The sequence below is a fragment of the Megascapheus bottae genome, chromosome X (genome assembly GCF_031878675.1).
Source record: "Megascapheus bottae isolate mThoBot1 chromosome X, mThoBot2.hap1, whole genome shotgun sequence".
In the NCBI taxonomy this organism is placed as follows: domain Eukaryota; kingdom Metazoa; phylum Chordata; class Mammalia; order Rodentia; family Geomyidae; genus Megascapheus; species Megascapheus bottae.
Window position 1 is genome coordinate 92878215 of NC_143547.1, and position 16434 is coordinate 92894648.

Below are 16434 nucleotides of genomic sequence, written 5' to 3' on the forward strand. Positions count from 1 at the left end.
AACTCCAGCTATTTTTAGCTGGTATCAGCTCTCTAGACTTCACAGAAAAAAGAATAGGAGATACTAATTTTATTCATTAATATGTACTATATGCAAATGCTCCCCCCATAATCCAGTTCCTATCTTCAATAAAGAAACATGCTAGATTATTTTCATTCTTATTTTTCCTTCTCTACTTGCCAAACTTTGTGTTCATTTCTAGAAAATTTTGGTTATTGGCTCATAGGTCTTTATTTCAAAAGGGAAGTTGATTCAAGGGCTGGGCATGATAGCATAGTTCCTTTCTTAGCCAGAGAGAAAGCATACTTACTAGGCAAAAATGACATGTACCTGTCCTGCTCAGTGACAAATGAAAGTTCAGAAAGAGGACCACTGCCCACTAAAGTCAGGCATTAAAGACCTTACTGAAAAATAACCAATTCCAAAATTGGTTATAGATATGGCTCGAGTAGTGAGGCCCTAACAAGCATGAAGCCCAATACAGCCAAAGATAGAACACCAAGGAAAACATCCAAATCAAACAAGCAAAATTATCACTCAGTTGAATGAGGCATGTCTAACTATGTCATTTATGTAGCCTTCAGAGAGGCACAAATATGGTGAGTTCAGGGCCAGCCAGCATGGGTGGCTGCTTCCATGTCAGCCTGATCTTCTTAACAGGACCAAAAAAGAAAGCAACTTGGCAGGGAATGTCTTAGTGATAAGTGGTTTCTTAGCATTCAAGAAGCCCTGGGTTCAGTTCCTCAGTACTATATACACAGAAAAAGCCTGAAGTGGTGCTGTGGCTCAAGTGGTATGCCGGGGCCAGCCGGCAGCAAACCAGGGTTTGCAAATTGGGATTCCTGAAATAGGGGGCAGGGACTAGGAAAAAATAGAAGAGAGACAAACAGATGGGGTTCGGGAGGGCTACAGCCCAAATCAGGAGCCACAGCTTAAGAAGCCTGTAGCCCAAGACTGTAGCCCAGTTTATTTCTAGTTCTCAATCTTAAATACACTTCTTTAAACTAGGGAACTGCCAGAGGCTACATTCCTACAAACAGTATCAAGTCTCAAATAGGTTGAATGAGAAGCAATCAAGTCCCAAACAGGTTAAATGAGAAGCTATCAAGTCCCAAATAGGTTAAATGAGAAGCTATTGACACAGCCCAAAATCAAGATAAGAACTTACTTCCTTGTCTACTCAATTGTGCAGGTCCAAGGTCACTGACCCCACAGTCGTTGCCCAACAGTGGTAGAGTATTAACTTTTGGCAAAAGCAGATCAGGGACAGTACTCAGGTCCTGAGTTCAAGCCCCAAGACTAACAAAAAAAGGCACAATAGTAGGGTGCCACTGGCTCATGCCTGTAACCCTTGCTACTCAGGAGGCTGACATCTGAGGATCATAGTTTGAAGTCATCTCAGGTAGAAAGGTCCCCATGAGACTCTTATCTTCAATGAATCATTTAAAAACCTGAGATGAGAGCTAGGAATGTGGCTTAGTGATAGTGTTGGCCTAGCATGCATGAAGCCCTGGGTTTGATTCCTCAGTAACACATTAACAGTAAAAGCTGTGAGTGGTGCTCTGGCTCAAGCAGTAAGCGTCCTGACCTTGAGGACAGAGAGGCTCAGGGACAACGCCAGGGGCCCTAAGTTCAAGTTCCACAATTGACCAATAAAATACCCCCCCACATACACATACAAACAGAAGTGGCACTGTGGCTCAAGTGGTAGAGCTAGCCTCAAGCAGAGGCTGACACTTTGGATAAATAAGACAATCATGAACAAATTGCTTCGTAGAATAGTGTGCAGTTATAACCCTTGGAATAAAGAAAACTGAAATTGAGTACAAGGGCTGAAAAACAGCATGTTGGGAGTATCTTAGAGCCCTTCTCTGAATGCCTGACTTTTGTGGTAACAATGAAGAGAACATTTCATACAACCAATTCAGACAGAACATTTAATGGCCTAGAATCTTTAGTGAATTGGTTGTGAACAATCCTATTGTCCCATACCAGATATAATGTCATGTTTAGGGTTGAGACAATATGAATGCATAATGGACAGAAAATCCAGCCGTGGTAGCCCACACCTCTAATTCCAGCACTTAAGATCCTGAGGCATATGCATTAGGAGTTCAAGTCTACATGGATGCAGAATTGAGTTTTAGGTCACTGGAGATACATAGAGAATCTGTCCCAAAAAATATTAGCACAAAACACATAATCCTAAAAAATAGTTATATATACTATCCATGATACCTATTGCAGAGACCAGGAGGGCAATAGGACTGATGACCCAATTAGATAATAACACCTCCAGCACACATAAGGAAACAAATAAATGCACAAAAGCCTGTACCAAATACACAGGGCCCAAGCAATTTTTATTAACAGAAATTCACGAAACAAATGTTCACTTCTTTTTCTTAGCCTCTAGAATGCAATTGTCTTAACACTTGAAAACTAACTTCAGCATTAGCCTGCCATCTTCTCTAATACAGCAAAATACTTCTGGTATTTTACTGATCAATGTCATAACAAGATTGTATGTAAGGTCTTCATTTGTGGGCACCAGTGTTCATTTTCTTCATTATCTTCTCAAGGCACTGAATTAAACATCATCAGCATCTGAAAATAAAGAAAAACATCAGCAAATAAAAGACACCCAAACAACCAATGAGTTGAGAAACATTGTTTACCATGGAGCAGAAAGTAATGTGGACCTTTCAGAATGTAATGTGACTTGGCATGCAAATGTCAGAACAAATAAGGACTGTTAGCTGAGAACTGATGCCCTGCTAAGGTCAGATTTCAAGGATACAAGGGGACACTTTGGACCTGGAAAGCTAAGTCGGGCTCAGAAGATACCAACAGAAACATCAGAAGAGTCAGACTTAACTGTGAGTGACAGCCAGTGATTAGAAAACTCAGAAAAAGGGCTTCTGTATACCCCATTCCTGGACCTACAAGAGCTAGGTTACTAATAGAAAACTGACAGTTGCTACCCTCCCAACTTAATGCTTCCTTGATAAGCATACTCAAAGAGTTCTTTTGTCCCCGCCAGAGTTCCTTGCCCTTTGTGAAGCAATGGAAAGATACTTTCATATTCTGAAAAAACAAAAACTTTCAGTGGTTCTCAAAAATGAAGTCATTTTTGTTGCAGACCTATATCAATATGCATCACGGCAGAAAGTTACAGTTTGAGTTTGTGTGTGAATACTTTTATGTTTGTGAGCGCATGTTTTAAAAACTTCATTTTAGAAACTACTCCATACTAATCAGGAAATTTTAACAATGATCAAGTAAAACTAGAATTGAAAGAAGCAAAGTCTATAGCACACATTAGTCACAGTAAAGAGGAACAAACATAAATTGTGAAAATGTAAAAATGTTAGACTTTCCTTTCCTAAAGCAGCTTGCCAGATACCCTTATTTGACCATGTTCCCATCTCACCCAGTTCATCATGAACCATTCTTCCCATTTACTTTTTCTCAACTTCTGAATTTCCTTTATTAGCTCACATTTTATATCAAATTTGATTTCCTTGGATGTGCTAGCTATCAATCAGGCACCATAGCTGGTATAGTGATTGTTTCAACTTTAGGGTTACCTGTAGAGAAATAGCTACTCATATACCCTTCCCCAACTGTGTTATCATGAGATTTGAGAAGCAGCTCATTTTCACTGCTACCAAAGGAGTGCTGTGAACATGCAGAAGCCAGTGGACTGGGGGAAGCACAGCCTCCTGCCATCTGCATAAACTTTGGTGGAAGACTTTTCCACAAGGAACTTTCATGTGGGCCCTCACCTTTCTCCTTGGGCTGCTCATGGTCATCTTGGCCATCATTAACACCTGAAAAATAAATGAAGAGGATGAGCTGTGAGGTGGGAGTGTTTAACGGCTCCACATGCACATCGGTTGCTTCTTATGGCATAAAGTGATGTCAGAAGATAAGGGTTTTCAAAAAACCTGATGCTTAAAAGGTGGTTTCAGCACAGATCTTATAATAAATCCCCCTGTTGCCCTCTATATCTGTGAATGCCATAGAGAAACTTAGGTGGACAGAAAAGCTACAAATCAACTCTTTAGAGATCCTTGTAATCTGTTGTGTTGCCTTGACATAATTTGCATGCAAAAAAGGCTTAATTTTCATGTTATTCATCATGTGATATTTGTACCATAATAACCTAAATGCCATAGAAATGATTCAGCTCATATTCCCTTCTGTGTCTATGTAGGGTGTTTTTCACTCCAATCTGATACCTCTATGTCCCTTACACATGTCTGACATTCCAGGTAACCAATTAGAAGCTAGACTTCAGCAGTGAACAACAGAAAGATACTGCCTATTTACTCTTATGAAGTATACACTGACTGTTATGTGTGAGGAATTCACAAAGTACACAGTGGAAAGATGAGAATGTTTATGTCATGGAAGATTGTTCTCAGCATAGTCTAGAGTGTCATTATTTAAATGCTTGTTTTCATCATTCTGGTTGTAGATTTATAGAAAAGAGCTCTTGCAGCTAACTGGTGACATCATGTCAGAGTTAACCAGAAAATAGAAAAATGTGCTGTTTGGAAACTATTACATTTACCTTCAAAGAAAATAGAAAGTGAAAGAGAAAAAGACCAAGATAAGAATTTACCATTGTTGGAAAGAACCAACTAGAATGGAAGTCCTAGAATGTTAGGACAAAGAATAGAGTAGACAACTGGGCCAAATACTGTGAAATGAAGATGTTACTGTGGGCCTTATTCACAATAGGGTGTGTGTGAACCAAGAGGCAGTATCTCAAATATTGTACTAGGAAAGCTGATGATCTGGGAAGCTGAAGTAGGAGCAGAAGATGACCATGGGCTGATGAGGACTGCACTGGCTTCAAAAGTAAAAACTGTTCCTGTCCTACAAGCAGGAATATGATCTTCAGATCATAGAAGTTTCTTTCCTGTGGCAGATAAGCAGTTATCTATCCACTGACAAAAGATATGATTACCTTTTCCTTTTCCATCATTTGTAGTCTCAAGAGAGAATCCTCTCTCTCCTGCCAATTGATGCTTGGGTAGTGGTGGAAGATCCATGGCTACACTCATAGGAAACATTTCATTTTCAGGCCTTGCTGAATTCTTACTTGCTTCATAAGCCACCAATTCCTGGAAAATAGCAATAGGCATATTACATTAAGGATAGCATTAAGCTAGAATAAAACTGAAAACAGGACTGAAATTTTCCAGGGTAAAGTTATGAAAGACGTTTCCTTCATGTGACTGCATCATTGAGTCTTCAGGAAACCAGAGAGATACAAAACAGAAGACAAATGCAAGGTTACCCTCCAAGTTCCTAAATTCACTGTAAGATAATTTAAAGGGATGGTCCATAAGATGTGAAAAATTTATGCCAATGAATTTTATTAAACCATAAAGAAGAAAATGATACCATGGTTAGGAAAATGGATGGAAGTGGAAATAATCAGTGAAATAAGCCAGTGTCACAAAGCAAATACTATTTTCTCACATATGTAAAATTTCAGGGAAGCACAAAAACAAGAAAGTTAAAAGAAAATTATTAGGGTTTTACAATCTGAGAACTTAATAGGCCAAAAAAGAGATTAGTTTTGCTTTCCTTAGATAACTTTTAAGCAAATAAGACATTCCTAATAAGTCTTGATCATATGACCATTATTTTTTTAACATAGGTATTGTTTTTAAACAAAACAAAATAACTCTTGTATCTTGGGGGAAAAAATCTTGAAACTGTTTGTATAATAATGATTAATTATATTTGTTTAGAACCTAAACATTATAAATAACCAAGGCCTGCAATTACAGCTATTCTGGTGGCTGAGATCTGAGCATCATAGTTTAAGACTAGCTAGCAGGGGCAGAAACATCTGTGAGAATTTATCTCCAGCAGCACCAAAAAGCCAGAAGTAGAGCTGTGTCTCATTTACCTTGAGCAAAAAAGCTCAGAGACAACACTCAAGGCCCTGACTTCAAGACTCAGACAGCACAAAACAATGTTGGATGTGCCCTCAGGGTAGAAGCACCTCATAGATGAGGCAAAGAAAGCCAGAAAACATCCTCATCTAGGTTTGAGATAGAGCCCAGGTCACAAACAAGTCCCCCAAGGCTTCAGGATTACATCTAATGGAAATCTACTTCTAGGACTCAGGCATACCCTCCTCAAAGCCTGATATTTATCACATGTAACTGTGGTAGAAAGACAAGTATGGGTCTTAAGTAATGCAGCTGTACAAACAGAAAAAACCACCACCCTTGCCCTTCCATCACCAAGGAGTTTTCTCCAAAGATTCACCCTGATATTATTAGAGAAATAGAGAAATCCCTTTAGTGTGCAGATGCTTCAGTAGAGTAACAGTTCTCAATGCCCAGGAAGGGCAGCCTCTCTGGAAACTATGAAACCTGGCCAGTGAAGGCCCAACTACTGACTATATGATTACAGGTCTTTCATCCAAATGAGAATCATATTCAATAGAAAGTTAAAATTACTCCAAGGAAGGAGTGAAATTTGAAACCAGTAAGGGAAGAGATGCTCTAGCATCCCAAGCTAAATGGCGTAGCTCACTAGGAAGATTTAATCCCTGGCCACTAAGGAACAAAGGAAAACCATACCAAAAAATAACACAAAAAGGATTTGGGCACATAAATGGAGGGGCAAAAGATGAACAAATGGAACAGTGGTACTCACTAGATTCTATACTGAAAATGAACTATACAACTTGGAAATTTGGAAAAAGTAAGGAGTATCATTGTCCAAAAAAGAAATGTATTCATTATATGTCTTATGTAGCTGTAATCCCTTTGTGTATGATAACTAACTATGCCTATTTAGCTCAAGGTCATGAGATAAATCATTAGCACTAACCAGCCCTCTCTCCAGAAAACTTATTTGTGGTCATAATTGATGGATCATGTATTTTCAACATTCAAATGCTGTGTCAAAAAGAAGAAAAGAAAATGCAAATAAAAACAACCCTAAGATACCACCTTACCCCAACAAGAATGGCCAAGATTTTGAATTCAGACAATGACAGGTGCTGGCGGGGTTGTGGAGAAAAAGGAACCCTACTGCACTGCTGGTGGGATTGTAAACTAGTTCAGCCACTCTGGAAAGCAGTGTGGAGGTTTCTTAAATAACTGAAAATTGACCTTGCCTACAATCCTGCCATACCACTTCTGGGCATCTATCCTGAACACCATAACCCAAGGACACCTGTTCAGCTATGTTTATCTTTGCACTATTCACAATAGTCAGGTGATGGAAACATTCCAGATGCCCTACCTGCAGATGAATGGATACAGAAAATGTGGTATATATATACAATGGAATTCTACATAGCCAACAGACAAGATAAAATAGTGGCATTTGCAGGGAAGTGGATGAATCTAGAGTGAATCATGTAGAGTGAGACAAGTCAAGACCAAAGGAACAAAAGGTGCATGGTATCCTTAATATATGTCTATTAGATCCAAACAGTACAAGAGTGAGGACTCAATAGTTGCATACCCAATACTATGGACATGGTACTGGAAATATAAACACAACTACATAGACATAAAAACTTATGACTCTATAGACATAATGTTTTATTACATACATTAATATGTAGCTATGACATAAAAACCCTCAGCCTAATTTTGATTATGTTCTAAAAACTAAATGCCAGTGATTGTATATAGAAATTCCCTTCTTGAATACTTGTTTAACATGTCATTTGAAATATAAAGTAAAAATCAATGTTAATAAATTCTTTAATAAAAAAGATTAAAAGAGTTCAGAGACACTTAAGACTACAACAATAATTTCTCAAGCCAGCCTGGATTGCATAGCAAGATCTAGTCTCAAAAAAAATGCCCACTGATGGATCCTACATGGATACATTGGGTATTGGGTTACTTTCTCATAAGATATCACTAGAAAAGTGATTTACAAGAGTCTCCATTACTGTTGCCTCAAAAATAATGTTATTCAGTATAAAAGCCGAGCAATACTGTGACTGGACTGTTAAGAGCCTCCTTCACTGAAAACCTAAGCTTGTGATAGTTACCAACATTTTTAGTGGCTCAAATCATTCAGGATATGGAATGGCACAGAAAATGTGACAAATGATGTATGAATTGTCTCACTGTTCCAGGCATCATGGCTATCTGATAACTATAAACAAATGAGGATACTGACACGATGGGAATCAACCTATAATCCCAGTGCTTAAGAGGCTCAGGCATGGGCCAGGAGCATGGCCTAGTGGGATAGTGCTTACTAGAATGCACAGAAAGCCCTGGATTTGATTCCTCAGTATCACACACACAGCAAAAGTCCAAAGTGGTGCTGTGGCTCAAGTGGTAGAGTGCTAGCCTTGAGCAAAAGAAGTGTGGGGATAATGCTCAGGCCCTGAGCTCAAGCCTAAGGACTGGCAAAAACAAAACAAAAGCATATCAACAAACAGGGATGCCTTTTTAAACCAAACACTAATAGAGATTCAGAATATTATAAACCATTGTAAATCTTAAACTCTTGCTACTAGGCTTTAGCATTATCCCACTACATTCTCTAACACAGAAAACTATAGCTTCTAACTTGTCCCTAAACAAAACGAAATTATGCGTTTGGGATTTCATTATCTTTGTTGAGACAGAAATTGATTTTTCAGCATTTTCTCAAGATGCTTTTGAACTAAATCCTGATTTTGGTCCTGAATATAGAGATAAAACCATCAAAGAAACAATGTCCCAATGGGCACTGTAGGTGATGGGAAAGAGAGATCAGCACTCATGTTTATGTGGTAAGGTCTGCTATTAAAATTCATCAGAGTAAAGGCAAAGAGAGGATAAATACTCACGTAACCTCAAACTACAATGAGGCAAGAGAGCAGAGTGGGCCTGGAAAGTTAGGTCAGCTTAGGAGACACCAACATGAACATCAGTGGACTCAGCCTTAACTAGCCATCAGTGAGGGCCAAGGATCAAAAAACTTGAAGCAGGCTGTTCTCAACTTCTTGGTCCTGGTCCTACATGAGCCTGGTGGCTAAAGAACATGGACAGACTGAATTGTCACTCACCTTTATCGCTTCACTTATGGTATGCTCAGCAAATTTTACTCTTCCTTTCATATATTCAACTTCCTGAAGTAGCTGTAAGAAGGTTTCCTGTCCTGAAGAGACAAGAAAAATCCCTCAAGGGCTCTCAAAAATAAAGTTGAACCACAAATCAATTACGGTACATACTTGTCTATTCATCATGCTATAGAACATCACAGTAAGATAGAGACACAGAAAGACTAACCGATTTAATTACTTCAACTGAGATATTAAAAAATAATCAGAAAAAAACTCTGAAGAATCATCAAGCCAAATAAAATATAAAGACAGGAAAATTGTCTATCAAAGCTCTTTAGTCCCAGTAAAGATGAACCATCCCATCATGTAAAATGATTTAATTGTGGGAAAGGGTTCCTCTCCTCATACAGTTGTCAACTATCTAGCATAATAAAATGACAGCTACGGGTTTTTTTATCACTATTCTTCCCTAATTTTCTTTCTTTTAAACATTTTTCTTTCATGAACATACATTCTTTATCAGCATTTACTACTTCAGGACTTTCTGTCATGAAATCATCTATCACATATAATGCAGTCATTGCTTCAACTTTGTGTCACCTGTAAAGAATTCAATCCTTTTAAATTCCCCAACTGTGTTACCACTAGGTTTGCTACCAGTGGAGTCTTCACACACAGCACCCAGTGGACTGGGCTCAGCACTGCCTCCGGCTATCTCCTTAAGCTCTGATGGAGTACTTTTCTTCAACAAGGCTTCAGATGAGCCCTCATTCTTCTCCATGGGCTGCTTACGGGACTCTTGACTGAAAGCAGCACCTGAAAAACAAAATTCACAGGGGCTGGGTTTTTGGCCTAGTGCTAGAGTGCTTTCCTAGCATGCACGAAGACCGGGTTCGATACCTTGCTACCACATATATTAAGAAAAAAGCTGGACATGGTTCTGTGACACAAGTGGTAGAGCTCTAGCCTTGAGAAAGCTCAAGGACAGTGCTCAAGCCCTGAGTTCAAGCCAGGACTGGAAAAAAAATTCATAAGCTGAGCTGTTGGGGTAGAAGGGTTTCCTCATGCTATAAACATATCTATGTGGTTCTTTTCTGATAAAGTGATTTATTTCAGACCAGGATATTTATCTAGCTATCTCAGGCTTGAGAATTAGACTTTAGCACGCAATAAGACAGCTCCACCTCGTGTCCTCAGAATCTAAGCAGGACCTGAAGGGTAATGCATTGCCTTACTGTGTGAAATCTGACCTCTATCTCAGCTACAGGGAACTCTTTATGCTCACAGCAATTCTCAAAATTTTCATTTCAGGTACATCTCTTTCCTTGTAAACATATGCAGATGATTGCTTATCCACCAAAGATACAATTACCTTCTCCTTTTGCCTTGATCTCAAGTTTGGATTCTTCCTCTCCCAACAGAATCTTGGACATAACAGCCTTAGTATATCTCCTCTTAGGTGTTGGTGGAGGACCCATGATACCTTTAACTGGTTTCAACTCCCTCTTAGGCTTTTCAGAATTCTCACCTGCATGGTCAGCCATTATGTCCTGGAAAATAGCAATGGACATATTCCATCTATGACAAAATTCAATGACCACAAAACTGCAAAAAAGACGAAAATCTTCCAGGGAAAGATTGTGAGTGACATGGTGAATCACTGAACAGTCAGGAATGCATAGAAACACTAAATGTGGCAGAGCAGAAGGACACTCTTCTGAAAGGTTACAGATCCTATATAAGAGAATGATGGTGATGGTACTTATATTCATAATGTGCTAAAAGCTGGAACTTAGTCCAGTGCTGTAATTCTAGATGTCAGGAGGCTGACATCTGAATGGCGTATTTTAAGTAGTGAGGAAAAAAGCCAAATAAGAGCTAGAGACCCCGAGGTCAATACTCTGAGTGCATGTGCATGCACGCGTACACACACACACACACACACACACACACACACTTCAGGAGAAACATGAACAATTAACAAACTGTTTCCTAAAATTAAGACAAAAAACACTAAACATCAACTAATTTACAAGATCAACATAAACCTGACACCAACACATAAACAAGGATTTAAAAAGAAAAGACTAGGGACCTGGAGCATGGCCTAGTGGTAGAGGTCCCAGGTACCCCTCCAGAAACATACCCCCAGACCCCATCGCCCACGTCAGCTTAGGGCAGGGCCAGAGATGCACCACATACCACCAGTGCCAAGCCGAGAAAACTCAGCAAGCTTCCTCAGGGAAGACCCCTCACCAGTTGGGAGAGCTGCCCAAGCCACCATTCTGGAAGGAAGCCATAGTTCTGGAATCCTCCAGAAGGTGCCAAGAATAAGGAAGAGGCAGGTGGGTCGTGTCATCCCACGGGAGCATTTGGCCACCCTAGGACGAAGGACCACCCCTTCCCCCCAACTTATTTTCCCCAGAGCTAAAGAGCCATTTGGAAAAGGCCCATAAAGATACGAACACTGACCCCCAACCATGGCTCCAGAGTCCCCCAACGCACAGAACCCAAGGGGAAGCCTTCTACTCAACGCCCTAACCACACCCCAGAGCAACCCCTCCCACAAAACCTGTAAAAGGATTCAAGGGGAAGTCTTCCACTCAACATCCCAATCATGCCCCAGATCTCCAGATAAGGGCCCAAGGGGAAGCCTTTCTCCTCCTGATTCTCCAACCACAGCTCCAGAGCCTTCCCCCACCTACACAGAATCGGCAAAAGGGCTCAAGGGGAACCTTGGGCTCAACGCGCTAACCACGTCCCCAGAGTCTCACCCCCCCCTGCAGAACGCACGAAAGGGCCCATGAAGAAGCCTTCCAATCTATACCCCAACCACGCCCCCAGAGACCCACAGAACCTGCTATAAGGGCCCAAGCAGAAGCCTTCCAAATGACATCTCAACCATGGCTCCAAGGCCCAGGCCCTCCCCCACCTCCCACAGAACCTACGAAAGGGCCCAAGCAGAAGCCTTCTGCTCCATGCCCCAATCACGGCCCAAGACCCGTCCCCCAAACTCCCTGCCCCACAGGATACATGGTAAGGGCCCAAAGGGAAACCTTGTCTATGCCCCGCCCCCTAAGATCCACCCTGACCCCCACTCCCAGCGTCACAGAACCCCCGGTAAGGGCTCAAAGGGAAGCCTTCGGTTCTATACGCAGCCCCACCCGAAACCCGACTCCCATACTCCGCCTCGCAGAACCCGTAATAAGGGGCCAAGGGGAATCCTTCCACTCAACGCCCCAACTGCCCTTCCCCGTTGCCACAGAACCCGCGAAAGGGCCTGAGAAGCTTTCCACTCCATGCCCAAAACACAGCCCCAGAGACCCCCCCCCAACTCCTTGTCCCACAGAATCCGTGGTACAAGCCCAAGGGAAAGCCTTCTGCTCTATGCCCCACCCCACAGAAATGCGATAAGGGCCCAAGGGTAAGCCTTTCGCTCAATGCCCCAACAATGGCTCAAGCACCCCCCCCTCCTGCACAGAACCCGTGAAAGGGCCCGAGGTGCCTTCCACTCCTTGCCGCAAACACAGCCTCACAGAGGCCCCCCTCCTAACTCCTCGCCCCACACAACCCGTGGTAAGGTCCCTAGGAGAACCCTTCTGCTCTATGCCCCGCCCCACACAAGACTCGCCCCCCCACCTCGCGTCACAGAACCCGCGAAAAAGTCCGAGAAGCCTTCTACTCCACGCCCCAACCACAGCCCCAGACACCCCCCCCCCACTTCTAGCCCCATAGAATCCGTGCTAAGGGCCCAAGGAGAAACTTTCTACTCAACACCCCCAACCACGGCCCCAGAGCCTAGCGCCCTGCCCTCCCTCACAGACCCCAAGAAAGGGTCAAAGAAATCTTTGGCTTGATACCGTAAAGATGCCTCAGAAACGCAGTTCAGGGCCCAAGGGGAAGACTTCCGAATGATGTCCCATCCATGGCCTCAAGCTGCACCACCATTCCACAAAGCCAGCAATAAGACTCCAGAGGAAGACTTTTGCCCGACCTCCCACCCAGGGTACCAGAAACCCACCCCGCTCACTCCTTGCCCCACAGAACCCTCAATAAAGGCCCAAAAGGAAGCCTCCCATTCGATGCCTTAGCCATGCCCCAGAGCACCCCCCCCAGCCATAGAACCCATGAAACGGCCTGAAAGAAAGCCTTCATCTCCCTACCCCAGGCCCGGAGCACCCCCACCTCACGGAACCCCCTCCCCACAGAACCTGCGGTAAAGGTCCAAGGGTGAGCCTTTCTCTCGACGCCCCAACCACGGCCCCAGAAGCAGACCTCTCCCACAGAACCCGCCAAAGGCCCCAGGAGAAGCCTTCGGGGTCCGTCGAGTGAACCCGCAGGTGTGGCGGCAAACACCTTAGAGGACCCATGAAGTAAACCCACCCGGTAGACCTGGGAGCAAGTGACGCACCTACGCTGCAGGGCACATTGAGATTCCCGGGCACAGAGTTTTCTCCCAGTACTTACCTATCTATGGCCAAAATGCCGACCTGAAGTGGAGAGACCGCGAGCACCTCCAAAATGACGGAGAAGCCACGCGCTGCCCTTATAAAACAGTGGAGTAGGGACACGCCCCCTTCAAAATGGCGGGGTAGCTGCGCGCCTACCTTCCAAAATGGCTGAGTAGCAGCACGCCTCACTTCTAAAATGGCGGGGTAGTGACCCACTTCTCTTCCAAAATGGCGGGGTAGCAGCTTGCTTCCCTTCTGAAGTGGAGGGAAATCGGACATCTCTCTTCCAAAATGGCGTAGTAGTGGCACACCCCCTTCTAAAATGGCGGGGTAGCTGCTTGCCTCTATTCTGAAATGGCGGGAAACGGCACACGTCTCTTCCAAAATGGCGGGTAGTGACACTTCTCCTTTCTAAAATGGCGATGTAGTGGCACGTTGCCTTTCTAAAATGGCGGGTAGTGCCACGCCCCTTCTAAAATGGTGGCAGGGCCACGCCCCTTCTAAAATGGCGGACAGGGCCACGCCCCCTCTAAAATGGCGGGCAGTGCCACGCCCCTTCCAAAATGGCGGGCAGGACCACGCCCCTTCTAAAATGGCGGGAATGGCCACGCACCTTCGAAAATGGCGGGTAGTGGCACGCCCCTTCTAAAATGGCGGGAATGGCCACGCACCTTCGAAAATGGCGGGTAGTGCAACGCCCCCTTCTAAAATGGCGGGTAGTGGCACGCAGCCTTTCTAAAATGGTGGGTAGTACTACGCCCCTTGTAAAATGATGGGTAGTGCCACGCCCTTTCTAAAATGACGGGTAGGGCCACGCCCCTTCTAAAATGGCAGCAGGGCCACGCCCCTTCTAAAATGGCGGGTAGTGGCACGCTGCCTTTCTAAAATGGCGGGTAGTGCCACGCCACCTTCTAAAAGGGCGGCATGGCCACGCCCCTTCTAAAATGGCGACATGGTCACGCCCCTTCTAAAATGGCGGGCAGGGCCACGCCCCTTCTAATATGGCGGGCAGGATCACGCCCCTTCTAAAATGGCGGCAGGGCCACGCCCCTTCTAAAATGGCGGGAATGGCCACGCACCTTCGAAAATGGCGGGTAGTGGCACGCCCCTTCTAAAATGGCGGACAGGGCCACGCCCCTTCTAAAATGGCGGGCAGTGCCACGCCCCTTCCAAAATGGCGGGCAGGACCACGCCCCTTCTAAAATGGCGGGCAGGCCTCGCCCTTCTAAAAAATGACGAGCATGGCCACTCCCCTTCTAAAATGGTGGCCAGTGCCACGCCCCTTCTAAAATGGCGGCATGGTCACGCCCCTTCTAAAATGGCGGGCAGGGCCACGCCCCTTCTAATATGGCGGGCAGGATCACGCCCCTTCTAAAATGGCGGCAGGGCCACGCCCCTTCTAAAATGGCGGCATGGCCACGCCCCCCTAAAATGGCGGGCAGGGCCACGCCCCTTCTAATATGGCGGGCAGGATCACGCCCCTTCTAAAATGGCGGCAGGGCCACGCCCCTTCTAAAATGGCGGCATGGCTACGCCCCTTCTAAAATGGCACGTAGTGCCACGCCCCTTCTAAAATGGCACGTAGTGCCACGCCCCTTCTAAAATGGCGGGCAGGGCCACGCCCCTTCTAATATGGCGGGCAGGATCACGCCCCTTCTAAAATGGCGGCAGGGCCACGCCCCTTCTAAAATGGCGGCATGGCCACGCCCCTTCTAAAATGGCGCGTAGTGCCACTCCCCTTCTAAAATGGCGGGCAGGGCCACGCCCCTTCTAAAAGGGCGGCATGGCCACGCCCCTTCTAAAATGGCGACATGGTCACGCCCCTTCTAAAATGGCGGGCAGGCCACGCCCCTTCTAAAATGGCGGCATGGCCACTCCCTTTCTAAAATGGCAGGCAGGCCACGCCCCTTCTAAAATGGCGCGTAGTGCCACTCCCCTTCTAAAATGGCGGGCAGGGCCACGCCCCTTGTAAAATGGCGGGCAGGGCCACGCCCCTTCTAAAAGGGCGGCATGGCCACGCCCCTTCTAAAATGGCGACATGGTCACGCCCCTTCTAAAATGGCGGGCAGGCTACGCCCCTTCTAAAATGGCGGCATGGCCACTCCCTTTCTAAAATGGCAGGCAGGCCACGCCCCTTCTAAAATGGCGCGTAGTGCCACTCCCCTTCTAAAATGGCGGGCAGGGCCACGCCCCTTGTAAAATGGCGGGCAGGGCCACGCCCCTTCTAAAATGGCGGGCAGGGCCACGCCCCTTCTAAAATGGCAGGAAGCGGCCCGCCTCCTGCCCCGGAGGACTCTCTAGGGCCGCCTCCAGGTGCAGATCACCTCGCACTTGGGCCCCTCTGTGGCCCGGGGTGGCAGTGCAGGGCAGCTTTGTCCCCAAAAGGTGGCCATTCCCGGGACTTGAACTCGGGGATGGGCACTGTCCTTGGACTTTCTCTACCACCTGAACCACAGTGCTGCTTCGGCTTGTTGGAATAGTTTATTGGAGAAAATGACAGGTTTTCCTGCCCAGGCTGGCTTTGAACCGCCATGCTCAGATCTCAGCCTCTAGAGTAGCTACGTCCCAGGGGAATTTGATATATTGTCGTCCAAGGATAGAGGGACCAGGGCACCCAGGCAGTGGCCAGCAGCACCAACCTGACCCTGGCGATAGCACGTGCTCCTCCTCTGGAGAACCGGGACTTGTGTGCATATGTACAGAGCCTCATGGGCCGCGAGTCTGGCGTGCAGCATGACCCAAGGCACCCTTGGCTCTGTCGCCACGCATTTTGTCTCATGCACCATTTGGACATTGTCTTCTGGGTACAAGGGCCAATTGACAAATCTTGACGATTCCCAATCGGACCCCTACACACAAAGCCTAAAGTCCTGGGTGCTACCCAAGGTTCACCTTTTGAAGGAACCAGAGTCAATTCTTTCCCTC

The 16434-nt window shown here is 45.2% G+C and overlaps 2 protein-coding genes across 2 annotated transcripts in view; both read right to left on the reverse strand.

The window, feature by feature from the left end:
- LOC150041586 (sarcoma antigen 1-like) overlaps positions 1–16434 on the reverse strand; it is a 45551-nt gene that overhangs the window by 17230 nt on the left and 11887 nt on the right. The gene's annotated exons all lie outside the window — the stretch shown is intronic.
- On the reverse strand, positions 991–16203 carry LOC150041587 (uncharacterized). The gene is made up of 10 exons (XM_090326560.1): positions 16149–16203; positions 14589–14734; positions 13949–14154; positions 13666–13858; positions 10431–10608; positions 9659–9874; positions 9062–9153; positions 4979–5135; positions 3789–3833; positions 991–2607 (listed from the first exon to the last, which is right to left on the reverse strand). The coding sequence occupies exons 1-10, from the start codon at positions 16201–16203 to the stop codon at positions 2591–2593; spliced, it is 1305 nt and encodes a 434-aa protein (XP_090182686.1). The 3' UTR covers positions 991–2590.